The 27,228-nt window shown below is 47.3% G+C and overlaps 1 protein-coding gene across 3 annotated transcripts in view; it reads left to right on the top strand.

The window, feature by feature from the left end:
- LOC100773614 (cytochrome P450 4F2) overlaps positions 1-27,228 on the top strand; it is a 53,905-nt gene continuing 26,677 nt past the window's right edge. Inside the window, exons 1-12 of one of the 3 annotated variants that reach the window (XM_027419524.2) lie at positions 1-256; positions 4,754-4,898; positions 7,948-8,001; positions 8,092-8,219; positions 8,687-8,808; positions 9,984-10,254; positions 11,466-11,532; positions 11,716-11,845; positions 13,219-13,352; positions 13,444-13,508; positions 13,650-13,732; positions 14,118-14,292. In XM_027419524.2, the coding sequence (XP_027275325.1) occupies positions 59-256; positions 4,754-4,898; positions 7,948-8,001; positions 8,092-8,219; positions 8,687-8,808; positions 9,984-10,254; positions 11,466-11,532; positions 11,716-11,845; positions 13,219-13,352; positions 13,444-13,508; positions 13,650-13,732; positions 14,118-14,292 (1,572 nt within the window). In that variant the 5' untranslated portion in view covers positions 1-58. Of the gene's footprint in view, positions 257-4,753; positions 4,899-7,947; positions 8,002-8,091; positions 8,220-8,686; positions 8,809-9,983; positions 10,255-11,465; positions 11,533-11,715; positions 11,847-13,218; positions 13,353-13,443; positions 13,509-13,649; positions 13,733-14,117; positions 14,293-27,228 lie in introns of those variants that run through there. The other 2 variants (XM_035445587.1, XM_035445586.1) reach the window with 2 other exon arrangements.

The following is a 27,228-nucleotide window of genomic DNA, read 5'->3' as shown; positions in this document are numbered from 1 at the left end:
ATGCCCCCATTGATTCCCTGAAATTCAGGAACTCACATTCTGCCATCTATCTTGTAAGATGCAACATCTGGATCTCTCCTGGCTGGGACTGGGGCCCATGTCAGCCGCACCATGGCTTCTCTTTGTCTTGATTGGGGCATCCTGGCTCTTGGCCCGCTGCCTCATCTGGATCTTCACTTTGTATGAAAAGTGTCGTCGTCTCCGAGGTTTCCCTCAGCCACCCAAGAGAAATTGGTTTTGGGGTCATTTGGGCACGGTGAGTGTGGCAACAGGATGGGTCAGGGGTATGAGGGTGCAGGGACCTCTCAGTGGTCAAGGATTTGGTAGTAGAATGGCCGCACTGGGTATGAGGGCACATGGACAAAGTCAGGGATTGGCGTGGGCTAGGAGCTGGGGTTTTGAGGGTGCATAGATTTCGCCCACAGATCAGGGAATTAGGGTAGAATGGATTGGGGCCTTTGTGTGCTCCCTTTCACACCTTTTCTTACATCCCTGCTTGCTAGAGACCTGCTTGGGAGAGGATGCTCAGCTTCCAAATGTTATGAATGAAGTGCGTGGTGAAGCTTGGCGGATTCCATGGCAGGCCAGGGTGACCGAGGCAGGAGACAAACAAGCCAGGCAGACAGAGCTTAAGTGAGAAGTTTTATTAGAGACGGGAGGGAGGGAAGGAAAGAGAAAAGAGGTAAAGAGACACAGAGACAGAGAGAGGACAGAAGAGAAGAGGGAGACAGGAAAAGTCCTGTCTGCCCCAGGGGAACAGTGGAAAAGAGAGAGGAAAAGAGAGCGCGAAAGACCATAAGTGGGCGGGGGGGGGGTCTTTCTTTTTAAAGGGGTCCTTTGCACTTGCGTGCAGACTATGCAGCCATGGAACCCTGGGCTGACCAGGGTACTGCCTGAGTGCATTCTGCCAGGTGACAGGGGAAGGCCATCATAATGCCTGAAGCCTTACACCAAGGAGGATGTGTTGTGTGTGTGTGTGTGTGTGTGTGTGTGTGTGTGTGTGTGTGTGTGTGTGTGTGTGTGTGTTGGGGGAGGGGGCGGAGGGGAGGCAGGATCTGAGGTTGAATATTGTGGGTGGGGGCAGGATCTGAGGTGGAATAGGGATGGCTGCCAGCAGCATTTTCTTTTTGGGGGTGTTTTCTGATACAGGGTCTCTCTGTGGCTTTGGAGGCTGTCCTGGTACTAGCTCTCGTAGACCAGGCTGGTCTAGAACTCACAGAGATCCACCTACCTTTGCTTCCTGAGTGCTAGGATTAAAGGCTTGCAGCACCACTGCCTGGCTAGCAGCGTTTAATTGAAAAAAAAAAAAAGAATACACCTTTTATATTCTATAGTTACACATAGGACTAAATGGGAGACAAGGGGCACATGAGCCGGGGTGTGGCTTGAGATCAGGGATCGAGAATCTAAACATTGACCTTGACTATAGGCAGCAGTCACATTAATGAAGGGGCCACAGGAGAACGACTGCTTTAGCAGCAGGAACTTTCCTCAAGCCCCCAGGGAATGGAGAACCTTATCCAAATGCCTGACCTTGGGTAAAGGACTTCCTCTGGGGAGCAGACACTATACTACAGTTTCTTAGTCTTGTTGTATGGGCCTGTTCCCTCGTAACACCCCCAAAAGGGAAGATCTTGGTAACTTAGTGTTTTTCTATTATATGATGCCATTCTGATTTCTCTGTATTTATTAACTGAACTCTTGCCCTCAGGCTCTGGATCTGAACTGTAGACATTTCATCCTTGGGATCAGGTGTGTCTAGTAAATCTCTAACTTTCTTGTTCTTGATCTAATTAGGAGGGCACGATGGGATTCCTGGTTCCATGGTGGCAGGGATTTTTTTCCCCAAGGAATTATTTTGTTTAGAGAGGCTACTATTGTACATACTTAATCCTTTACCAAAGCCCACACAACATTTCCCAAAGAGCAAGGCATTAATATTGAGAGTCATTAAAGATGAAAGGAAAAAGGAGCTGGAGAGTGTGGTCTGCAATGTGGAAAAGCTGGAACTTTGTCAAGCAACAGCAATGGTTGCCATGTAGCCCACACTACCTGTTCTCCATCCCGAGTCTAGTCTGGGTTTATTTCTAGCCTGTTTTCCCATGTAGGACATATTGAAGGGCTCCCAACATGGGTTACACAGAGCCAGAACCCCTCACGTTCATACACTGTCCACTGCTTAGGCCTTCCACGGGGCCCTGGTTCAATCAGCTTCCTGTCTGGTCCATTTCTTTCTGTTAGTCCTTCTTTGGGTTTCTATTTCATTCCAGAAGGGACTTTTATGCCTCTCCCAATATACCCAGGGTATAGCTGGGCCACAGGAGGGCTCTGTTCTGATTCCTCACCTCCTGGATCGTGTCTTCCTTCAATTGTTCTTTTCCACTACAACGGATCACTGAGGCCTATTCCACTCTAATCTAGTATTCAGGCATCAGTACTGGCCTGTCCTTGGGGTTCTGACAGGATAGCCCTCAGCTGCAGCCACTAAGAGCACCTCCTGTGCACATTCAGTATGTTCCCTTTTTAAAAGGGCTCTGCCCACCTCTCATCCTCCCCCCCTCTCTCTCTCCCTCTCCCTCTCTCTGTCTGCCCCCTCACCCCTCTTTCCTTTCTCCTGCTGCTCCCATCTCTGGAGGCTGGTCTCCCCCAATCTCCTTTCCCTTTTTTATGATCCTTTCCTCTAATAAAAAAAAAACCCCTCTGTCTAAACCCTGTTGCCCTGTGTCTTTCTCTCAAGTGCTGCTTTTCTTAAATTACAGCATGCTTATCTTTCTACGGCCCTTCCCTGGCCCTAAACTTTACCCAACTCTTGGACTTCGACATAGGTTGGACAACTCCATGGGTTGACTTGGTCTCAGTTGCTTCATTTACAGCTAGCAGAGCTTGTATCATGCACACAACTCCTTGCATCCATGCACAGGATCCTCCACCCTGTGGGAGTGGTTGCTTATTAGGTAAGCTGCCACCCTCATGGAGATTTGGAAGTCCCTTCTGCTGTTCTGGGGTCTGTTGATCCTGTGCCACCTTTAGAGGCTCTGGTGCTGAACCATTCTACATAGTTGGGACTGAAGATGTATGCTGGTAGAAGTTCATGTGAGGGAATCCTTGGGGATAAACCCGGAGGCCACAGCGTAGTTCACATATGCCCCTAACAGGACCGTTCCTTGAGGCTTCTCCTGGGGCTGGAATGGATTCCAACTGAGAAATTAATCTTCTCAAGGAGAAGGGGGTTTCTCTGAGGCAGACAGTGTGACGGCATAACCTTTTTATTGACCATAAGATGCAGCTTGGTGCTGAGACATGACTGATAGGGACACAACAAGAAGCAGGGATCTCTTCCTCCATCCTGCAACATCCAGACACTCATTCACTGCAGAGACTGTGTCACCTCCAAGAGCTCCAGGAGGAACCTGCTCAAGGTGCTGAGGAAGTGCATTCATTAGTGCTTTCCAGAAACACAGAAGAGGGCATGCACACACAAACACACCCCACACAAGTGCACACGCACACGCACACGCGCACACACTCATGTACAGCTGCACATGTCCAGTTAGTCACAGGGACACATTTTAAAATTTTTAAAAATTTTTAAAAAATTCATCGCTGGGTGATTTTGTCCTTTTACTACCACTATAGAGTACACTTAGTCAAACTATCATGGCGGAGCCTACTGCATAACCCGGCTGTGAGAGATCACTTACTGTTCACAGCATACAAACTGTACGTCGTGGTACGTCGTGAGAAGACTGCAGACAAGTTTTAGATAATGGCATTTACTTAGCTGCATGTATCCAATCACAAGAATAATAGCCAAAATTGTAAGCCATAGATAGATAATCCTCAGGTCTGTTATAATTTTATGTGATCAAGGTAGTATTTACAGTCTGTTGTTGATTAAAAAAAATCATTATGTGGTCTGGGGAGATGGCTCAGTGGTTAAAACACTGGATACTCTTCCAAAGGACCCAGGTTCAATTCCCAGTACCCACATGGCTGCTCACATTCATCTGTATCTCCAGCTCCAGGGGATCTGACCCCCTCACACAGACATACATGCAGGCAAAACATTGATGCACATAAAGTAAATAAGTCATTAAAAACCATTATGTAGCATAATTCTATGCATAGTTATGTAATAAAAATATGCACACACACACTTACAGCATGTGAAGGTATGCAGCTGAGAATGAGTAAGGAGCCATAGATAGATGCTAGATAGCCAGGTGATGGATGATAAATAGATGATAGATAGATAGATAGATAGATAGATAGATAGATAGATAGATAGATAGAGTAGGTGCTTAACTAATAATGGAGATTGAGAAATCCCCTAATGCCACATGCAAATTGGAAGACTAGGCAGCTGGTGCTGTAGCAGTGCAGTCTTAGAACAAAGGCCGAGTGTGGAGTGTCAGATATAAATGCTGAAGTCCGAAGGTCAAGGACCTGAATTTTGAAATCTGAGAGCAAGAGAAGCTGGGTGTCTCAGCTTTGGAAGCAAGAGTGAATTTTCTCTTCCTCTCTTTCCCTTCCTTTGGATCCTCGATGGTTTGGATGGGGCTTCCACATGGTGGATGGTGGGTCATCGTGACACAGTCTGCTAATGTGAATACTAACGTGTTGTGGAAACCCCATCACAGATACAGCCAGAAGTCAGGTTGTCTCCTCTTCTGTGGGCATCTCTTCACCCAGACAATCTGATCCCTGAAAAGAGCCATCTCAGAGGGATTGCCCATGTCTTTGTTTTTCCCAGTCTCCTCCCACGGAAGAAGGCATGAAGGAGATGACCATGCGGGTGGCCACCTACCCACAGGGCTTCATGACCTGGTTAGGCCCAGTGGTTCCCCTCATCCATCTGTGTCACCCTGACATCATCCGGTCTGTCGTCAGCGCCTCAGGTACCCATAGGAGCCAGTGGTGGTGTGGCTGTGGGAATCTGAGAATGTCCAGTCCTGACTCCCATGCTCTGAGTGCAGACCCTGTGGTGGCCCCATCTTTCCTTTTGTTGTCTCTCTCAGCCTTTCTGCTCTTTCATGTGCTTGCCATCCCCATACCAGTCTCTTCTTCCTCCACTGTTGTCATTTCTTCCTCCCCACCTGGTCCTGGCATTCTTGGTACCCTTGGGATGCCAGAAGACCACAAACAAGGCTCTGTCCTAGAGGAACCCAATCTTGAAGAGCTGGGTCCTGACAAGGACCCTCCAACCACCTGTGATCAGGAATGGCCCTTAGGAGGATGGGGAATGGCAGAATGGAGAAGTGAGATCTCTGCTAGGGCAGGTAGGGAGGCTTTCCTGGAGGAGGAGACATCACAGGACCAGACACGATCATAGGCCAGACCAGTGAAGGTCTAGGAGAGACAGAGCTAGGCATCTGGAATGAAAACAAGCCTATGCTGATGGTAGGAATGTTTAAGTAGGGCCAGGCTATGTGGGCCTATGTATGACTGCAGCCCATCCCATCCCCAGGCTCAGCAATGAGACCACTTATGCTAATTGTGATCCAGCTGCTATTTCTATATTTTTTCTCTTCCTGTGCTTTGCCCAGCATATGGTCGTTGCTCAACAACCAGGCCTAGAATCCCCCTTAAGAGATTATACTCCAGCCTGGCCCATTTACCCTGCCCCTTGGCATTATCATACTGGTACAAGGCAGGCTGCAGAGAGACGGGGAAGAGTTCCATAGTGACCGTGGCTCTAACATCTGCCAAGCAGGCACCCGGCACTCTCTGCATGGCTAGGTCTGTGTCATGTGCGAGTAGTAAAAATCTCACCTGGTTTGGTTGAAGGAAATAAAGGGAATCTATAGACTATTAAGAGCTGGGAGGATGGTCTTCAGGCATGGCTGGATCCAGCTTTCAAGCAATGACATTAGACTCCGTGTCCTCAGGTTTTACCTTCCTGTAGTCCATTTCCCTTTTCACCAAAGCCTCTTCATCAAGGTCCAAGTGACGAGTCTCAGACATTCACTTCCATGGGGCAGCTTGCCTTTCTCCTGGAGATCCCAGGAATTCTGGGATTGTAATTAATTTTAATTTCCTGGCCTGAGCCACAGGACAAACTCTTTTCCCCTTTGGTTTTCTGAGACCAGGTTTCTCTGTGTAAAAGTCCTGCCAGTCCTAGAACTTGCTTTTGTAGACCAGGATAGATTTGAATTCACAGAGATCCACCTACCTCTGCCTCCCGAGTGCTGGGATTAAAGGCGTGCATTGTCGGCCTAGCATCTTCCTGCTTTTGTGAAGTTCTTCCTCTCTGCTCCAGGTGGGCAGTGCACTGGCCCCAGCTTGCCCACTGATGAGGCATCTTTGCTGTCTCCAATTGGTCAGGTGACCTGAGGCAGGCTGAGACACAGTATCTGACACAAACAATTTAAGTGAGGAATGACATTTTGGCTAATGGTTTCAAAGTCTTTTGTGGTGACATATAACAGCTTACAACATGCTGGCCAGATTGGGGAGGGGAAAGGGAAGAAGGAAGGGGGGGAAACAGGGGAGGTGAGAAAGAGAAAGGGGAAAAAGAAAAGATACAGTCCCAGGTAATTGCTCAAGTCCCTCCAGTTAGGTCCCATGTCCTACAGTCTCCAGAATCTTTGAAAACAGAGCCACAATTGAGGAGCCAACTTTACAACACATTCAAACCATAACAGCTGGTGTGTGTTGTCCCTAGCTAAACATGGCACAAACCTGGGATCATGTGAAGGTGGCCCTATCTGAGATGCCTAAAGGGCACGGCCATAGGCAAGTCGGGTTCTTTGTGGTTGTTCGAGCAGTTGTTGGGGATCATATTTTTCTCTTTCTGATAACATTTTGAGCATGTTTAGGGTTGCCTGATGTCTGTCATCCAGAGTTCCACTGAGACATGATTTGAGATTTGTGTGAGGCAGATCTTAGTGTAGATTTGTGTCTGATGCTCAGTTGGATCACACCTGGTACACATCTGAGAAGTCAATGGGACTGTTAGGTTTTAAATCTACATACAGATATGAGTGTGTGTTTGCGAGAGAGCACATGCATTTGTGTGACCATGTGTGTGGATGCAAGAGGCCATCATTGGGTGTCATTCTTCATGAACCACACATCTTGGTTTTTTTGGGGGGGAGGGGTTGGTTTTTTTTTTTTTTTTTTTTTTTTTGGTTTTTCGAGATAGGGTTTCTCTGTGTAGCTTTGGAGCCTGTCCTGGCACTCGCTCTGGAGACCTGGCTGGCCTCGAACTCCAAGAGATCCGCCTGCCTCTGCCTCCCGAGTGCTGGGATTAAAGGTATGCACCACCAACGCCCGGCCCACACATCTTGTTTTGGGTCTTGGGGCTCCCTCATTAGGCTGGGCTGGATAGCCAGAGATTGACTTGGATTTGGCCTCCCCAGGACTGGGATTAACAGGGCATGCCATCACACTCAACTTCTTCTGTGGATGCTGTGGTGCCACCACATTCAACCTTTTCTGTGGAAGCTGTGGATAGCACTCAGTCACCATACTTGCATGGCAGGCACACTGCCAAATCGGCAGTCTCCCTACACCCTACAGGGACCATTTTAAGATAATTTCTGGGCCACACTGAGATTCGTCATACTTTCTCTGTCTATGTTACATTAGGTGTGGTCATGTCAGGGAAGATTCTGTGTGTTTTAGCCATGTTAGCACATGTTATGACAAAGCGCATCTGTGTCGCATGTGTATTTCAGGAGATGACAGAAAGTGCTGGCTGGCTGGGTGTGCTAGGTCTATGTAAAGGTGTCCAGAAGGCTGTGCTGTGTTATCATGTCCTGCCTCCTCCTAAAGCTTGATCTGCTTCCCAATTACCTCTCCCCTACTCCCTGCCACCTCTGTCCCTCTCCCCAATCTTGTCATGCTGGTTGAGGTGGACATGCACACTCCTGATGAGGGGACCACATTCTTCCCAAGTTCATCCCCTGTGTTTTCCTGGTTGCTGATCATCTGTCTTTATGTCAGCTGCGGTTGCCCCAAAGGATGACAACCTCTACAGCTTCCTGAAACCCTGGCTGGGTGAGTCCCTGTAGGTGAGATGACTGGGGACAGCCCTGGGGCCCAGAGAAAGGTGCCATCTTTGCCCATTACCAATGCTCACCCTCTCAGGGGACGGGCTCTTGTTGAGTGCTGGTGACAAGTGGAGCCGCCACCGTAGCATGCTGACACCCGCCTTCCATTTCAACATCCTGAAGCCCTATGTGAAGATTTTCAACGACAGCACCAACATCATGCATGTGAGCGCCTGGTACCCAGATGGGGTCTGAAGCTGGGTGTGGTAAGGGACTGCAGACAGGTCTAGTTCACGGTATTGACTCTGAAGGGCTATACTGCAGGAAGGGCACTAAAAATGGTGGCACACGGTTTCCTTTCAGTTTCGCAGACACCAAATCAGATGAGCTTAGCTGTTCCTAAAGATGTGACAGATAAGAACTAGAAGAGGGAAATGGACTGACTGAGGGAGCACCGAACATGGGAATCAGAGCTTGGACTTGAACTCAGAACTCCTGAGCCAGTCTTGGGTCTTCATCTCCTGTAGTAACAACTTCCACAATTACTCAGTTTGGGTGATCTCCGAGGTGGGGATTTCTGGGGTGGAGATTCCAGAAGGCTGGTTTGAGGGTGTCCATTATAGTGGTTAGGGTTGGGCAGAGTCTCCAGGGAGCCAAGACCGAACAATGTCACAGTCTCTTTTTCTACCAAGGCCAAGTGGCAGCGCCTGACCTCAGGGGGTAGCACCCACCTGGACATGTTTGAACACATCAGCCTCATGACCTTGGACACTTTGCAGAAATGTGTCTTCAGCTTCAACAGCAACTGTCAGGAGTGAGTTCCAACTCTGGGCCTTGGAACCTGGTCTGTAGAATCAAGGCAACAGGCGGAGGTGGGAAGGCTGGCCAGAGCAGCCACTAAATGGAGGAAGTGGCTTGGAACTGACAGTGAACCAAGCTCCCCCCCCCCCCGCCCCCGGAAGGAGTAGCCCCTCCCATGGGGTGAAACTGTTCAGAAAAAGGCACAGAGAGTCAGATGAGACATGGGCATGTAACCTGAGGCAGCTCGGGACGAGGTTGGGAGAGTAGATGATAGTGAAAGCATACAGACATTAAACGCCAAGGAGAGCGTGGAACTTCGTGCTGTGGCTTCTAGGAAACCATAAAAGGTCTTCATTACCTCTGTCTCTATAACAAAATATCTAAGATTACCAAATAGAGGAGACTTTTTTTTTAGCTCATGGTTTCAATGTAACTTGATTTCATTGCTTTTGTGTCTGTGCCCAAAATTGTATCATGGAAGGAGCATGTGTTGGAGGAAACACAGGCAGCTAGGAAGCAAAGAGAGACAGGAAAATGCCGGGGTTCTCACACCCCTTTACAGGCACCCCATAAGTGAAATGACTAAGATAATACCAGCCTGTTTTGACTCCATTTTGTGTTTGCTTAGATATTTCTCAGCCCGTTGACCCTGTTCCCTCAATGGTCACATCTGCCTTGGCAACACAGTTGAGGTTTCCAGGGCCTTGACTAGGGTATAGATGTATTAACCAAAAGAATTGGCAAGCTATGTCTAAAAGAACTGCCCTGCCAGGAATGAGCATAGTAAACCAATGATGAGCTCTGGAGATGGTGACTGCCCTTTAAAAGAAAATGGAGTTATTGTGCAAGGGATGGGCCATAGGCCAACTAGAAGAATTGATGGGTTCTTGTCTGGGTGGACAATGTTAGGGAGCAGGCAGAGCCCCCCTGTCTAAGAGGAAAGAGAAGGGTCTGGTGTCCACACTATGCTATGGATGCCTAGGGCAGTGCTTAGGCTCATGGAAATGGAATAAAGAGAGAAGAGACTGAGTGTTCAGGGGCCGTGTCTATCATGTGTTGCCATCTTTTCCAGATTAGTTGGGCTACTCAGTATCCTGTGGGGAAATAGTTCCCACCCTCTGCTTGGAAATGAAGCTCAGGTTTTAGGTCTGTTGCATGCTTGCTGCCTTTCCCATTCTCCTTGTACAGGAAGCCCAGTGAGTATATCGCTGCCATCTTGGAGCTCAGTGCCCTGGTTGTGAAAAGAAACGAACAGCTGCTTCTACACCTGGACATGCTCTACCGCCTCACGCCTGATGGGAGGCGCTTCTATAAGGCCTGCCGCCTGGTGCATGACTTCACCGATGCTGTCATCCAGGAGCGGCGTCGAACTCTGCCCAGTCACGGTGGTGATGATGTCATCAAGGCCAAGTCCAAGTCCAAGACTCTGGACTTCATCGATGTGCTGCTGCTGAGCAAGGTGGGTTCTCAGGAGGTGCAGTGGCACTTCTAAAAATTAATTAGTCAGGGTTTTTGTTTTGTTTTCTTTCTTCAGATAGGGTCTCACTGTGTAGGTCAGGCTGTCCTCAATCTCATCTTCCTCTTGCCTCAGCTTCCTCAGTGCTGGGATTACAGATGCATGTCAGCCCTTTTGGCTTTAAGTAGCTTTTTTGAGATGTGTCTTATTACATTGCCAGGCTTGTCTTCAGGGCTGGGTAAATGGATCAGCCTGCCCCAACTTCTGACACAACATGCTTGCACCGCCCCTCATGACTTAAAAAAATGATTTTTTTTTGTTTTATGTCTATGAATGTTTGCTTGTGCATATGCATGTGTACCACATGTGTGCTTGGTACCAGCAGAGGGCAGGAGAGAGCACTGAATCTTCTAGAACTGAAGTTATGGATGATTGTAAGCCACCATGTGGGTGAGGATGCTCTTAACCATTGAGCCATCTCATCACTCGTCATACAGAAGTGGAAAATATCCATGGGTCTTTGATTCCTTCAACTAGAAAAAAACAGAGGCAGGGGAGCCAAGAACAATGCCCGTGTGGTGGGGACTCTGGTGGTGGTGACTGAAAGGGAAAATATCATCTCAGGACCCCCAAGACCAGGTTCTCAACACCAAGAAGATTGATTTGTCCCAGAGGGACAGAGGGCAGGGGATGAGAGACAAAGACAGGAGACAGAAGATGAGGGAGAAGGGGGAAAGGAACACGGGAAAGGGGGCTGGGGAGTGTATGACTCTGGATACAGTGGAGACAGATGTGATACGTGGGAAAATGGAAGTTTATGAAGGTACAAGGGGAAACTCCATGTTAGGGTGAGGCGTTTCATTTTAGTTGAGCATGTAATTAGGTGAGGGGCTTTTGATTGCTAGACTTCAATATCTGGAACTTGGTGGTCAGCCTCAGAAGGAAGAAATGGCCAAATAAGGAAATAGACTTTGGTGGTTAGCTTTAAGGATGTAATCTAATGGTTAATTAGCAAGGAAGAGGGAGAAGGACAAGGCCTTCCAGAGCCATGCTTGCCATGCTTGAGCTAGCCAGAGTCCTTTCAGTGACCAAGAGAAATGCAGGAGTATGGAAGTCTTGTGTATCTGGTTGGAAAAGAATTTCTAGATATTGTTTTGTGTTAGACACAGGAGCCTTCAGAAGTGGTGTGATATAAGACCTTGTCTTGTTTCCAGGATGAAGATGGAAAGGAGTTGTCAGATGAGGACATCCGAGCTGAGGCTGACACCTTCATGTTTAGGGGTGAGAGTCCCAGAGTGAGACCAGAGAAGGGGTAGGAGTCTCTACGTTTCAGGGATCTGCGTCTCTCCATTCCTTATATTCTATCTTTTCCCTATCCCTCCTGAGGACTTCACTGCTTAAGTGCTGTCTACTTAGTGGTGCTGAAACAGCCCAGAAACCCAAATCCAACTGTCCTCTCTTCAGGCCATGACACCACAGCCAGTGGGCTCTCCTGGATCCTGTACAACCTAGCAAAGCACCCTGAATACCAGGAGCGCTGCCGGCAGGAGGTGCAGGAGCTCTTTAAGGGCCGGGAATCTATGGACATTGAATGGTGAGTGCATCCTGGTAGCCTGTTCCTGAGCCCCCCACCCCCACCCCTGGTCTCCCAGGTGAGGAAGGGAACTCTTAAGATGATTCTACTATTATTGGCTGGAGGTTGAGGCATCTGCTTCAGCAGCAAGGAGAAGATTTATGCATGGGAACAGAAAGATGTGAACTTCAAAGAGAATTACTGACAAAATAACATTATGTGAGGGCAGATGATGCTACTTTGCACGTGTTGAGCAAATGAACTTCCCTTCCCCTCCCCCATTTCTGCCCTAAATAACATTTTCCCATGTTGTCCCTTCCTGGTGGGTTGTTCATCTGCTCCCTAATTACTTCCTTGCTATTCTTGCCAGGGATTCACAGGGGGACGTCTGGGGATAAACATCTTGTCTATGTTGTCTTGAACCTGTGACTCATCCATGCATACACAGCCATTAAACCCTCCCACAGTGCCTTTCCATTCTAATTTTGTGCCCAGCTTAGTCTGTGTGCTAAGGACTCAACCCAGAGACCCGCCTTCCAGGAGCTCTCAGCTGGGTGGGAGAGCAGTCTTTGGTCACAGCATCCCTAGGACACACAGGCAGGCATGGGATAGAGAGTAAGAGAAACAAGTGTAGGGGAAGGGTATGTTTCATTGGGAAAGCCACTGAGTATCTGTGGGAGAATGGGGAATGGGGAGGTAGCCCAAGGATGATGTGGGCTGGTGGAGGAGGAAGACAGTAGAGTTGGGGGTGGTTGACTGGGAGCAGGAGGGGCGTGGGAAGGAGAAAAATACAAAGAGGAATGTAGAAGGGGGTTTGGAGGGGTAAAGAAGGGGTAAGGTGATGCAGGGGAGGAGGGATGGGAGAAAGAACTCTGAGAGAAGACAAGGTGAGAGGAGAAAAATATACAGGAGGGAAAGGGGAGGCAGAGGCAGGCAGATGTCTGTGAGTCCGAGGCCAGCCTGGTGTACACAGTGAGTTCCAGGACAGCCAGAGCTACAGAGAAACCCTCTTTCAAACAACAACAACAGAAGATGAGTGAGGGGAAGAGTGGTTTTGTGTGAATAGGGGAAGAGAGTAGGAAGAGCAAACAGAGCCGATCGGTTCATTCTTTTTCTTTCTTCTTTGTATTTTGATTTTGCCATAAGAAATACTCATTTTAACGTAAATTTGATGAGTTTTTAAAATGGCAGGTGTGAACATTGTTTTTCTCAAAAAACAAAAACAGACAAACAAACAAAACCTCTCTAAAGATGCCTGGCTAAATCCCTCCAGCACTTTCCTAATTCTTTGCTCTTCTTGGGATTATTTTACTACTGAGGAAAGGTTAAGTGGGTAGCACAGGGGCGGGCAGCCTCTGTTTCGCTCCTGGTTAGTTAACTGGCTTGTTCCTCAGGGACGACCTGGCCCAGATGCCCTTCCTCACCATGTGCATCAAGGAGAGTCTGCGGCTGCACCCTCCGGTCACACTGGCCTCCCGCTGCTGCACCGAGGACATTTCCCTCCCAGATGGCAGGGTCATCCCTAAAGGTAGCCACAGAACAGGGAAGAAGGGTCCTGGGCACACAGCAAGTTTATCAGGCAGCGAAGCTAACCCTGCCTGTCCCCCCACCCCCAACAGGTGTCATCTGCATCATCAATATTTTTGGAACCCATCACAACCCAACTGTGTGGCGGGACCCTGAGGTGCGCTGTGCCCCCTATTCTTTTTCATCTCCCAGTGGCCCCGGGACATCAGACCTCACTTTTCCCAGCACACTCAAGCCTGTTTGTCTCTGGATGTGTGGGTAGATGCCACTCATTCACCATGGCTGGTCTCTTCTGCAGGTCTACGACCCCTTCCGCTTTGATCCAGAGAACATGCAGGGCAGGTCACCTCTGGCTTTTATTCCCTTCTCTGCGGGACCCAGGTGAGGCCAACGAGCTCAGGATTATAGAACGGGATCTGGGCCTGGTGGTGAGGAAAGGCGGGGCTGAGATGGTCGAGGTTTCTGGAACCCTCCCCCCACCTCCAATTCAGAGTAAAAACAAAACAAAACAAAAACACAGGTTTTGAGAGCCCATATGGGAGGTTCCACGAGCGGCCACGGATGCTCCGAGAGTCGTCCTCTCGCTGATTTGTATTGTGGCCTGAGCTCTGGACAAGTTAAGCCTTAAGTGGAGTCCCCGGTATATTAGCATCCCTCACTTGCCCCTCAGGTTGCCCTGTTGCCCCGGAGGACTAGGCTATATTGGGTCCTAGGGTGCCTGGCTGGGTCCCGGCGCAGTCAGAGTCCCCATCCCGCCCTCCCGCAGGAACTGCATAGGACAGACTTTCGCCATGAACGAGATGAAGGTGGCGCTGGCGCTGACACTGCTGCGTTTCCGCGTCCTGCCTGACAAGGAGCCCCGCCGGAAGCCGGAGTTGATCCTGCGCGCAGAGGGAGGGCTGTGGCTGCGGGTGGAGCCGCTGATCAACGGTGCACAGTGACCCACCCGCTTTGCCCCGGACTTCCTAATAGGTAGATGGGCGTGAGTTTGCCTTTGTAGATTGCAAAGCACAAACCATGCTGTCACCCTGCAAGTAGGGTCTGTAAGGGATTCATCCAGTGGCCAGGGTGGTTGATTTGAGCCAAAGATTCCAGACTTCCTGTGGATGATCACAGACCGCTGTGATGAGGGTTCAATCTCAAGCCAAGCAGCACTACTCTGGGCAATAGGGAGTCAAGAGGAGGTGTCGGAGCAGAAGAGGTATCAGGGTGAAGGGCCAGACTGAGACTCAGATTCTCAGAGGCAAACCCTGAACACCACCTTGATCCCCGTTCTAATCTCATATGTCATCTTCTCTCACCTGGGGACTCTGATTCCGTGGGTTCCAGTTACTATGCGCATTAAATCCAACAAGTAACCATTTTGCTTTGTTTTTGAAATGATGCTGCAGTGTTGCCCTGGGTCGTTCTCAAACTGCTGGTCTTAGAGGAAACTCCGCCTGAGTCTTCCAGCCATCCAAGACTGCAGTCTTAGGTACACCATATGGGGCTAGCACTGGCTCTTACGTAGTATGTCTGATTATTGTGGTGTTGTGCCCATTTTCACTCGTGAAAGGAACCCAAGGAGGAGAAGGTGACCATGTTGGGTGATTTTCGGCACAGTGCAACATCAATAGCAGAGCAATGCTGCTCTGACTGTTGGGAGAGTTCACTGTGGGAAGGAGCCTAAGGCTTGAATGTCTTTCAGGCGTACTATACTCCAAGGGCTAGTTCATTAGCTTAGTGCAGCAGTCCTTGCTCAGCACATCTGAAGTCCTGCCGTCCCACATTAAAATTAACCCAGGGAGAAAACAGCAAAGCAGGACTCCAAAAGAGATTTTTAAAATGTTTAGTGTCCTCCTTTGGAAGTCATATTTGTTCCCCTCGCCTTTATTCTTACTCCAAATGTTTTTTCTTATTCCAGTCCACAAAATTCCATTACAGAAGTAAACGAAATAGGAAAAGAATATTCTTTCATATTCTGACATGTGAAATAATCACTGGTACGACTGTCTCATAAAATCTGGTAAAAATGAGATCAGCTCTCCCCACCTAGAGAACAAAGCCAATGCCCGGCAACAGTGCTTAACCTGTAATCGCCTAACTAAAGTTGTGATGATGAAATAGTCCTGTTTGCAAGGTGGCTAGTCACCTCACTTTCCAGCAACTCCAAAAGAGGTAACCCAGTCCTGGGGCTGCACTTTTAATTTGTTATCCTTGGGTGTCTGATAGGGGCATGGTTGGCAGTTTACAGGGTAACCTCATTTTAACACCTATTACATATGTGTGTATTTTAGGAAACTTCTGTAGTCGGAGGCTTCCATATGATTTTTTTGAGATGCCTTTAGTGTTAATTATCCCTCCCCATATTCCTCATCTACCTCCCCTATTAAACTCTTCTTTTATTATTGTTTCCCTTTAACACTGTGTACCATTTATTCAGTTCTCTCTCCTGGAAACCCTGCCCCCATGGCTTCTTACTAATTTCCTGACCTCTATGGTCATCCCACATGTTTCTCACCCATTTGTCTTTTGTCTTTTGAGAACTCTTTGTCCAGTTTCATGCCTTATTTTTTAATTGGGTTGTTGGTTTTCTTGATGTTTCACAGGAGCTTTTGAAGGTAGACTAAAGGCATCTTGTTTTATGAGATGGCCATGGGTCAATGAGGACAAGAAGTGATTTTTAAAGTGTGTATGTTCCATTGTCAAATTGACAAGAAGTAGAATTCTGGTGGTTATGTTGATTGTTAAGTGGGCAGAGTCTAAATTTCTGTCAGAGACAAACTTCTGCTCATGTCTCTGAGGGGCTATGTAGGACAGTTGGCTTCTGGGACAGCTGTGAGGGGCTATGTAGATCAGTTGGCTTCTGGGACAGCTGTGAGGGGTTATGTAGGACAGTTGGCTTCTGGGTCTGGCTTTTGCAGACCACATATTCAGTGACCATCCAGCAACCCTCACAGATATGTCCTTTCTATGAGGTGCAGAGAGGCCGGCTTGTGTATGCAGGATCCCACATTGGAGAATGGAAAACGCCAGGTTTTTGGAGTTTCTGGCTCCACAAAGCCACATGCTCACATCTTTAGTAAAAGATTACCAAGGGCCAGGAAATGTACAATGGATGTTTACAAACAAGTAGTTTTCTGAGGAATGTGGCAAAGGGACCCAAACTGTCTTTATTCTGTCACAAAATAATAATGATGAAAAGAAGCTCTATGCTGGCTGTGTAACAGGACATGTTGCTTTAGTCCTTTGCTCAGTTTAACTTATTTAATATTCACGAAACCTTGATGTGCCCTTCCATCTGTACAAGAGAAAACATCAAAATGAGTAGAAGTGATAAGAACCGAACAATCTGTGTGCTGGTCTTTGTTCAGAAATCACATCTATGAGTCCTACTATGTGGGAGGCATGGCTTGAGACAGTGTTCCTCTCAAAATTTAAATGAAAATTATACAGAATAGTGAATATTATAAAGTGACATCCATCCTTCATATAAAGATTTTACTAAGAACAACTATGTGGGAGGAATATGACAATTTGACATACTTATATTTCACTATAGTAAGAATTCTCCAAAATATGAGGATGATAAAAATATAATAATGTAAACGGAAGCAGAGATTTTCTTTTGTCCTGACTGTCCAGTCCAAAATAAACATACAAGAGCTTATATTAATTGCATAATTGTCTGTCTATAGCTCAGGCTTATTACTAACTAGTTCTTGCAACTTAAATGAACCCATTTCTATTCATCTTTATCTTGCCACTTGTCTCGTGACTTTACCTGTCCTCTAGCATCTTGCTTCCCCAGCAGCTGCTTGCATCCCCCTCTCTGACTCTGCCCTTCTTCTCTGTATTTTCAGTTTGGCTTTCCCTCCTAGTCTTATTCTGCCTCCCTATAGGCCAAATCAGCTTCTTTATTAGCCAGTGAGAATCAAACATGTTCACAGCATGCAGAAGGGTTAACCCACAGCATAATAACATAGTGAAATGAAATGATAATAATGGTAATAAAATAAAATCAAGGGTTCTGTAGAGAAATGGATTGTTGAGTCACGTTTCTATATGAAGTGTGCTTAGAGCTCATCAGAGTTACTGGAGGATTAGATCTCCTTCCCCTAGTTGGTGTCTGGTGTCTGCTTGCCTCAGAAATCCGGTTAGAAAAATTCTCCGGATGGAGCCTAGGATGGGGAAAGAGGTTCATTGAATGAGGCTTTGTGTCTTAGGCCTATGAGATGGGAAGTGTGAGAGGGGTACAGGTTCCAGACTATAGAAAAAAAGAAAATGAATTTCTTGTGATCAGGAGATTATAACGACTGCTGTCTTGGTTGGATAGATGGCTCAGAGGCTGAGAGTATTTGCTGCTCTTGCAGAGAACTGGGATACTATTCCAAGCATCCACATGTGGCTCACAACCATCCGGGAGATTGGGCTCCCTCTTCTGGCCTTCCTGGGCACTGCAGGCATGTGGTGCACAGACATACATGCAGGAAAGACACCCATTCATATAAAAAGAAACAATAAACAAACAAAAACCACTGACTTGTGCCAAATCAGTATACAGCCATCATATTTTGCCTTTTTTATAGGGTTGTATATTACAAAAGCCTTCATTTTCACTCGTTCCTTTAATTTGTTACCGTATTTCCAACAGCTCTATCCTTCCCTTCTAGACCTCCTCTGTCAATGTCACCTCTCAGGTTCATCCCTACATGCCTTCCCTACTCCCCTTCCCCAGTCTACAGTCAAACCAGCCTCAACTATGTCTTTCTAGCTGGGCTGTTGATCTCACCAATCTGACCCGGGAAATCAATATTTGAACAGATTCAAAGGGAAAGCTGCCCACTAAGACCCTGGGCTAACTGTAGGTGGGACTTGACCTCTGCCTGATGTGCAGTTGGTGGACAGGCATTCTGGAACCTCCAAGTTCTGCACCAAGAAACCATGTAGGCTTTCCTTCATGACAATGTTCAGAGGAGCTCCTAGGAAGTTCACGGGACAGGCCTGCCCCTGGTCTCCTGGCACCTGAAGTCCCAAGCTAATATATACTAGATATACTTTGTCCTTGAAAGGGCCGGGGAGACTATAAATGTGGGACTTAGAGTCACCTTTGCCCTTCCATGGTCTTTTCCACAAATACCTGGGAGAGGCCAACTGCTAAGAGTCTGGTTCCTGTGCTGTGTGGCCCTGACTTGACTCCTCTCTGCAGCTAGCTGACCTAACCCCATTCTCCTTGGTCTTCTGCCAAGGGTGGGAGGAAGCAGCTAGGCCTGGGAGGGATTGGTTGGCACAGCCGCACCAGTGTCCCATCACCTCTTTCAGATCAGGGTCCAGGAACCACGAGGCCACTGAGGAGGGAGAGGAGCTGTGGGAAAGACTGCCCCCAAAAAAGGCTAGAAAAGGGGTGCTGGAAGATACTGTCCTGGGTTAGAAAGAGCTCAGCACACATCTGGGGTGCCGTTAGGGACCCAGGTGGTTAAAACAGGGTGGCCACAGTGCTCCAGCCAGCTCTGGTGGTGGTGGTTTCTGGACAACAGCTCCTGGCAGCCTCAGTGTCATTGAGGCAGTCTGGGGCAGTAGCCAGGCTTTCTCTTTGTGCTTGTCTTCTGCCTCCTTGTCATCCTCTCCACACCTTGTTTCCCTGCTTTTTCCCTGCATCGCTTTGGATCCTGCTGCCTCCTGATCTGACACCTGCATCCCAAGTTGCCATGTGGCCTTTTTGTAGACATCCCTTTCCATTTGAACCTCAGGAACCCACACTTTCTCATCTGCCCTAGTTTCCCTCAGCCACCCAAGGGGATTTGTGTTTGTGGGTCACCTGAGCATGATGAATGTGACAGCAGTATGTGTCTATATATGAGAGTCTAGGGACCTTCCAAAGGTCATGGAGTTGGGGATGGGATGGGCTTATTTCTGGGTATGAGGGTACATGGACCTCCCAGGGTTGAGGAGTTGAGGGTAAGATGGGCTGGTGTCTGGGTATGTGTAAAGGGCCATGGGCCCAAAACTGTGCAGCTTAAAGCCCACTTTTGTAAGCCTTTTTAATGACCTTTAAGTTTTCGGCTTAAAACCAGCTCTGTGAGCCTCCTGTAACCTGTAATTAGACACGGTTTGGCCAAGCGGAACTGCTATCTGCTTCTGTTCCAAGAAAGGGGCTTTCCTGTTCGCTGTTCCGGGGAAGACCATAAGATGTTCCGGCTGATAAGAAGAATGTTCCGGCTCCAGCATACACCAGATGTTCCTTCCTGTTATTCCCCCCCCCCTTACCCAATTTCCTTGTTGCAGGGCTATATAAGCCCACTCTAAAGCCCTAATAAACGGAGACCTTGACATTGCACAGATGGACCCTGGTCCTTTTCTTGCGCCGCTTGGTCTTCTTCCCTTCTCTCGCCCATGACTCTTTCAGGCAGCCCCCCTTCGGAACCCTGAATAACTGGACCCGAGGGACGGGTCAGGTATGAGGGTGTAGGGATCTCCCAGGGGTCAGAGAGTTGGGAATAGAATAGACTGAGGCCTGGATATGAGTGTACAGTGACCTCCCAGGGGTCATAGACTTGCTAAGTTGGCCTGGGGTCTGGGTATGTGAATGTGTGGATCTTCCTGAGGTCATAGGATTGGAGGTAAGATGGCCTGGGCTGTTGTTATGAGGTGCAGCCACCTCTTCAGGATTAGAGAGTTGGTGGAAGGACAGACTGGAGTCTGGGATATGAGTGTGCAGGAACCTCCGAGGGTCAGGGAGTTGGAGATAGGATGGACTGGGGTCTTTGGGTATTCTACATCAAGCCCACAATGCCTGTCCTTCTCCCCAAGTCTACTCTGGATTCAATTCCAGCTTGTTTTCCTGACTCTGGTACATACTGAGGGACTCTAGGTATGAGCCACACAGAGTCAGGACCCAGAGTGTTCCTGCAAATCTGCCGTTTAAGCCTTTTGGGGAGCTCTAGTCCAGGGTCAGCTTCCTGGTTGCTCCATTCCTTTCTGTGATTCATCTTTAGGTTTTGGTTTTTCGAGACAGGGTTTCTCTGTGGCTTTGGAGGCTGCACTGGAACTAGCTCTTGTAGACCAGGCTGGTCTTGAACTCACAGAGATCCACCTGTCTCTGCCTCCCGAGTGCTGGGATTAAAGGCATGCACCACCACTGCCTGGCTTCCAGGAAGCATTTGTGATGTCCCTTCCTCACTTAATACACACACCCAGGTCACAGAAAGGCTATAGGAGAGGCCCAAGCTGACTCTGCACCTTCCTTTCCTGGGCTATGTCCTCTGGGATCATTTACTTTCCTATGGTTGTGATAAAATGCCATGACAGGGTTAACTTATAGAAGAAAAAGTTTATTTTGGGCTCAGTGTTCCAGAGGAATAAAAGTCCATCACTGTGGGGAGGCATGGGAGCAGGAGGAGGCGTGGCAGCAGGAGGCGTGGAAGCAGGAGCAGGAAGCTGAGGGCTCACTTTGTGAACCACAATCACCAAGCAGAGAGCACAGTGGAAGTTGAAGGGTCTTTTCAATCTCAAGTCCACCCCCAGTGATGTTTTTCCTCTAACAAGAGCTTGTCACCTAAACCTCCCCAAACAGTGCCACCTACTGGGGACTAGGTGTTCAGATACTGAAATGTAAGGGGGACATTCTCTTTTAAACTACTACATCTTCCTTATATGACACTTCTCTAAAATGGACCAGTGGGGCCTGTTGAACAAGCTGGGTTAAAGTATCTACCCATCCTACCATGAGATTTCCTTGGCCCCATCCTTTATCCCGCACTTAGACTCTGATTCAGGTCTGTTCTCTCCTTTGGTGGACTTGGTCTCGTGGCTTCATTTGTGAACAGCAGAGCTCACATTATGCTCACAAGCCCCTTTCACTACGCACAGGATCCTCTGTCTCGTGGGCAGCAGTTGCTTGTGGGTAGGAACTGCCAGCCTCATGGAGGTTTAGAAGCACCCTCTGCGTCCCTTGGCTGTGCCCTTGGCATCTGAGGTGGCCTCTAATGCTGGCACCATTTTGTACTGTTGGAATTGTGTGTCACATGCAGTTAGAAAAGTACATGTGACAAACCCTAGGGATAAGCCTGGAGTCCACACATTTCTCCAGTGTCTTTCCTGGGGCTAGAATTTACTAGAAATTCATCCTTTCAAGCCAAGGTGGACACTTCTGAGGCAGACAGCACAGCTCTTACATTGGACCCTTAATACACTCATGTAACTCCAACATGGCCCTGAGAGGGACCAATAAGGAAGAGGCAGGGGTTGATTCCATCTTTGTGAATTCTAGGTATGGTCTTTACAGGGCTGTCACCTCCAGAGGCTGCAGGAAGGACCTATAAACTCTCTGGGGAAGGGTATTAGAAAGAAACAGAAGCAAAGGCATGCACACACACACACACACACACACACACACACACACACACACACACACACACAGTTTCATGTATAATTAACAGCAATGACAGGTTTTTATGAATGTACTTATTTATTCTTTGACAGTCTCAAATATGTGTAAAATAAATTCTAGTTGTCTTTAATGTCACATTACTTTTATCTCACTTCTTTCCCTAGCCTGATAAACCCTGAAAAACCCTTCCCCTGGTATGACCCCTTCTACTTTCATGTCATTTATTGTTGTTTGTTTAACTTTAGTTGCATATATATGTATAGGTGGGGGTTCATTTACTGGAACATGGGCCAACATATCTGTGTCTACCCCACTGATGAAAGTGACTCTCCCTCCCCAAGCAACCACTAACTGATGGTCCCTCAAGGAAGAGTGATGCTTCATGTGTATCTCTTCATCCATGATGAAATTTCGAGTAAACTTCTGTCAGTTTTGTGGAGCTAACCACAGCTATAGTAAGTTCATGAGTATAATACCCATGTCTTGTCCATAAGGCATCTTTTTTTCAGAACACTCCCTCATCTTTTGGCATTTACATTCTTTCCATCATCTCTTCTTCAATGTCCCCTAATCCTTGGAATAGGCCAAATATGTACATAGATACCCCATTTAAGGCCAAACACTCCACCATAACTCCTGCTTGGCACTTGGACCATTTGCTAGTCCCTATGTTAACTGCCATCTACATTGATGAGTTCTGAGCAACTAGAGTGCAGTCTGGCGAATGACGACTACACAAAAGAACAGCAGAGATTTTCCTCCTGGCACCTACAACTGCCCCAATCATGGGCTTGCCTAAGCTTACAGACCAGACATGGGCTTTGATGCTTCAATCTAATCACAAAGCAGTTGGTTACACCCACAACTATGCTGCCGTTGATCAGTGGTTCATCTTGCCCGGAAGGCCCTTGTTGCTGCTTGCTGGGTTCTTGGCTGTCTATGACTTTATGCATTTTCTTTTCCCAGAGGTCTTCACAGCACCTTCTTGTACAATGAAAGCTAATCAGTGTCGAGGCAGAGTCTAGCTCAGTTACAGCTTAATATCTCTATGCCTGTGACCAAAGTGTATATTGTCTGCAGTAATAGAGTCTTACCGTCAAGTTACTGTTGGTAATTAGGAGCTGTAGAACTATTCTGTAGCGTTTTAGGGGACTCAAGTATCTCCATGACCAACAAGTTTTGAAGGAAGCCTATACCTGGCTATTTTAATTTAATAATCTCTGGCTTCAGAGAGAAGGATACTGTGGTGGTTTGAAAGAAAATGGCTCCTAAAAGGAGTGGCTTTGTTGGAGGAGGTATATAGCTTTGTTGGAGGAAGTGTGTCACTGTGGGGGTGACCTTTGAGGTCTCCTATGCTCAAACTACTCCCAGTGAGACAAACCACTTCTAGTTGCCTCCAAGTCAAGGTGTAGGAATCTCAGCTGTCTCCAGCACCACGTCTGCCTGCATTCCACCATGTCACACTGTGATGATAATGGACTAAACCTCTGAAAATATAAGCCACCCCAATTCAATGTTTTTCCTTATGAGAGTTGCCATGGTCATTGTGTCTCTTCACAGCAGTAGAAGCCCTAACTAAGACAGGTATCCATGGACGGTATCTCCCCATTCAAATTCTTTTTTCTAAATTATATTTTAATAGGCTTTGAAAATAGTAAGCTTCCTGGTGGTTTTTCACATGTCTTTAGTTGTGGTTACATCTCCCCTAAAGCTGACAGTCCTTTCTCATGCCTTGTGCTTCTCTTCCCAGGTGACTTTAGGTCATATCAAGTTTACAATTAAAGCTAATTATCATACATCCATGTGTGGATATGATTCTATACAGAACATACAGGTATGTAAATGAGAAATAAGGAGGGAGGAAGAGAAACACACACATGCAAATGTGTGTGGGTATCTAAGTATTAGCTTTTACAATGGTGATGACTGAGAAATCCCACAATGCCAAGCCAGAGGACCACACCTAATTTAATTAAGTCTCAGAACAAAGGCCAAGGCCCCCAGGATAGGGTGAAGTGTCAGTTATAAATGAAATGTGGGAGTAAAATGTCGATGGCTCAAACTATAGTGTCCAAGGGCAGGAGAAGCTGAGTGTCCTAGCTCTGAAAGTGAGAGTGAATTTTCCCTCCCTCTGCCTATTGTTCTACCTGGAACCTCAGTGAACTGGAGAGTGTTGTAATGGAGAATGTTCTTCTGTATATATTTATGTTTTATTGGTTGATGAATAAAACACTGATTGGCCAGGCAGGATGATAGGTAGGACTAGACGACAAGGAGGATTCTGGAAAGTATAGGCAGAGACGAGTCGTCATGTGATCCCAAGAAGTGACATAGCTGGGCAGAAACTTCCACTAGCTAATCATAGAGGTCTGGAGGGCTGTACAGACAGGTAGGAAAAGATGTAGCTGGGCAGAATCAGGATATAAGCAGGGACAAACAGGAAATTGCTCTTTTCTCTGTGGAGATCACATGGAAATACTTAGACTAATTGACAGATAATTATTAATTAAGACAGAGCTAGCAAATAAGAAACCCAAGCAAACAGCCAATAGCTTCATATTAATATAGCATCTGTGTGCTTCTTTGCAGCAGAGAAGAGTGGCAGGACCAAGCCGGGCCAGAAAACTTCATGTTCCAGTGTTGCCTGCATGGCCAAGGGCAGTCTCCTCACTCAGTCCACTAATGCAAATACTAATGCCTTCTGGAAACACCATCACAGACACACACAGAGTCACATGACATGAACTACATGGACACCCCTTAGCACAGCCAACTCAATCCCTGAAAAGAGCCATCTCAGGAGCTGATTGCCCTGTCTTTTTTTTTTTTTCCAGGTCCCTCTACTTGAGCAGGGCATGAAGGAGGTGACTAGGCTGATGGGCACCTATCACAGGGTTTCATGACCTGCATGAATTTGATAGTTCCCATCAACATCCTGTGCTATCCCAACATCATCCAATTAGTTTTCAGTGCCTCAGGTGCACACAGGAATTCAGGTGGTCTGCCTGTAGGGATCTGAGGGCATCTAGTCTCCCCTGCCATGCTTCCTAGCCCAGTCCTTCCTTCCCTGGTTTATTTCAGCAGTCCTGCTCTTTCTTCCAAAGGCTCACCACCCATGTTGTAGCTACTTTTCCATTCCTGTAATAAAATGCACAGACCAAAAGAAATTTGGAGGAGGGAAGGATTTATTTGGCTTACGCTTCTGGGTCACAGTCTATTATGGAGGGAATCCAGGGCAGGAACTTGAAGGCAGGCTAGCATGCTATTTTACACAGCATTACCGCAAGCCAGGGAACTCACTCACAGCCAAGGAAGTACAGAAGGAACTGTGGAGGAGGAGGAAGCTTGCTATTGGGCTTGCAGATGTGTTTATATTCATATAATTTTCTTACATAGTTCAAGACCACCTACATCCAATAACAATCAAGACAGCCCCTCCACAGACAAGCCCACAGGCCAATCTGAGCTATGCAAATCCTTAATTGAAACTCTCCTCACAGATGACTCTAGACCAGTGTTTCTCAACCTGTGGGCCGTGACCCCTTTAAGGGTCAAATGACCTTTTCCCTGGGATCGCCTACTATCATCAGAAAACATGATTCATAACAGTAGCAAAATTACAGTTATAAAGTATCAACAAAAATAGCTTTATGGTTGGGGTAACCACAACATGAGGAACTGTATTAAAGGGTCACAGCATTAGGAAGGCTGAGAGCCACTGCTCTAGACTAACTCAAGTGGAGAGTTAAAGCTAACCAGGACAATGTCATGTCCTTTCCCTCTTCACCCACTGCTGTCACCTCCCACCCATCTCAGTGTTATTGGAACCCCTGGCATGACAGGGGGCCATAGTACAAGTCCTTAGGGAGAAAACAACTCAAGGTTGAGAAGAGAGATCTATATAAATGGAGCAGAGGAGTTGGGCTGTGATGGTTGAATGGAGTGAGCTCTCCGCTAGAGTAGGCAGGGAGAATTCCCGGAGGAGGAGGCACGGCCAGACCAGACATAACCAGAGGCCAGAACAGCCAAGGTCTAGGAGAGACAGAGCCAGGCATCTGGAATTGAAGGGACCAGCTTCCCTTTTGGCAGCCCTAACGGCAGAACACGTGCTTCTATGACCTTCTCCTAGACACTAGAAAGTCAGATGCCTGTCTCCTGACAAGGAACCAATCAGAAGTTAGCTGGTGGCGCTATGCTTTATGACTCTGGGTGTGCTTTACGGATAAGTGCACAGCAATGACGTAGAGAGCATAGCAACCACCCTGGGAGGGCCTATGGGCCATAACAACCAGCTGACCAATCAACACAGGGCAAGCCCTCCAAACCTGGAGGCACACCAATCATGAGCCTGTGCATACCCCTAGACACTCCCCTTACTCTGTCCTATAAGATCTCTTGGGAGGCCCTAGGAGCCGTCTTTGCTAGCCATCCGCCATGGTGGGTGGGTGAAAGACCCGAGCTAACATGGGGTTAGCTCGTTAAATTACAATAAAGCCTCATGCAGTTTGCAGCAAGCTCTCGAATCTGCCTGGTGATTGGGGTGACCGTGGTCGTGGCCTGGGACCCCGGATACCTGAGTTTTCCAGGGGTCTAACAAAGACATGGACAAAAGACTTTTTAGTTAACTTTCAAAGACTGGTATTACAAACCTGATGTTAGAACTTTGGACTTTGAGCAAGAAATAGAAAAGCTTCAAGGGGCATTGAGTCCCAGGCAGGGAATAAAGAAAAAAGGTTTAGAATTGTGAAATTGTTCACATCCCACAGATGAAGAGAATATCTTATTGTCTTTTGATTGTATTGTAACTCACCCTAATGTATGTTCATGATGGAATTGTTAATGTCTGTGATCCTGCTATATGTGTTATGCAAATGTTATTAGAAACTAGAAATCAGAGTTCATTCTAACAGGAATGTAACATGCAATTTACAAGCCTTAGGACAGAAGTATGTTTTAGGGAGCAAACTTTAATAAGGTCTGTATCAGAGGCACTAGAGGCATTGCCATGCAGATTTTAAAAGGCCATTTTAACCTTTACATGTCTTCATCTGCAGGAGAAGGTTTGCAGCCATGAGAGCTGAGGTGTTATTATTCTCCTGGAGGTTTCTTGCTGAAATACCATGGCCCATCCCCCACTAACCTTATTTTTTTTACAGAGACTGGTTCCAGCCAAAGATGTACGGTTTTCCTTGCTTTCAGGGAATCCTAAGACAGAACACGGAATTCGTGATTCCATGAGGGGCACCCCTCGTAGGTTGAAGGGACCCCCCCAAGACAGGCGCAGTCATCTGTCCCAGTGCAGAGACACAGGTTTCTTTTTATTAATTTAAGAGAGAGGTATTGTGGGGGACCAAATAATTCTGTTATGGAATATTTTGGGGCCAGCCTCCAGCTCCTGAAAACAGGGAGCACCGGAAAGCTCTGGCTCACCATTGTATTGTTAATTGCCAGTAGGGCTACTATTGTTTACCATGGCCTCAGGGTAATATGCCTCCTAATTTGCATCTCT

The sequence above is a fragment of the Cricetulus griseus genome, chromosome 5, assembly GCF_003668045.3.
Source record: "Cricetulus griseus strain 17A/GY chromosome 5, alternate assembly CriGri-PICRH-1.0, whole genome shotgun sequence".
In the NCBI taxonomy this organism is placed as follows: Eukaryota; Metazoa; Chordata; class Mammalia; order Rodentia; family Cricetidae; genus Cricetulus; species Cricetulus griseus.
This window is presented reverse-complemented; position numbering and strand designations above follow the sequence as displayed.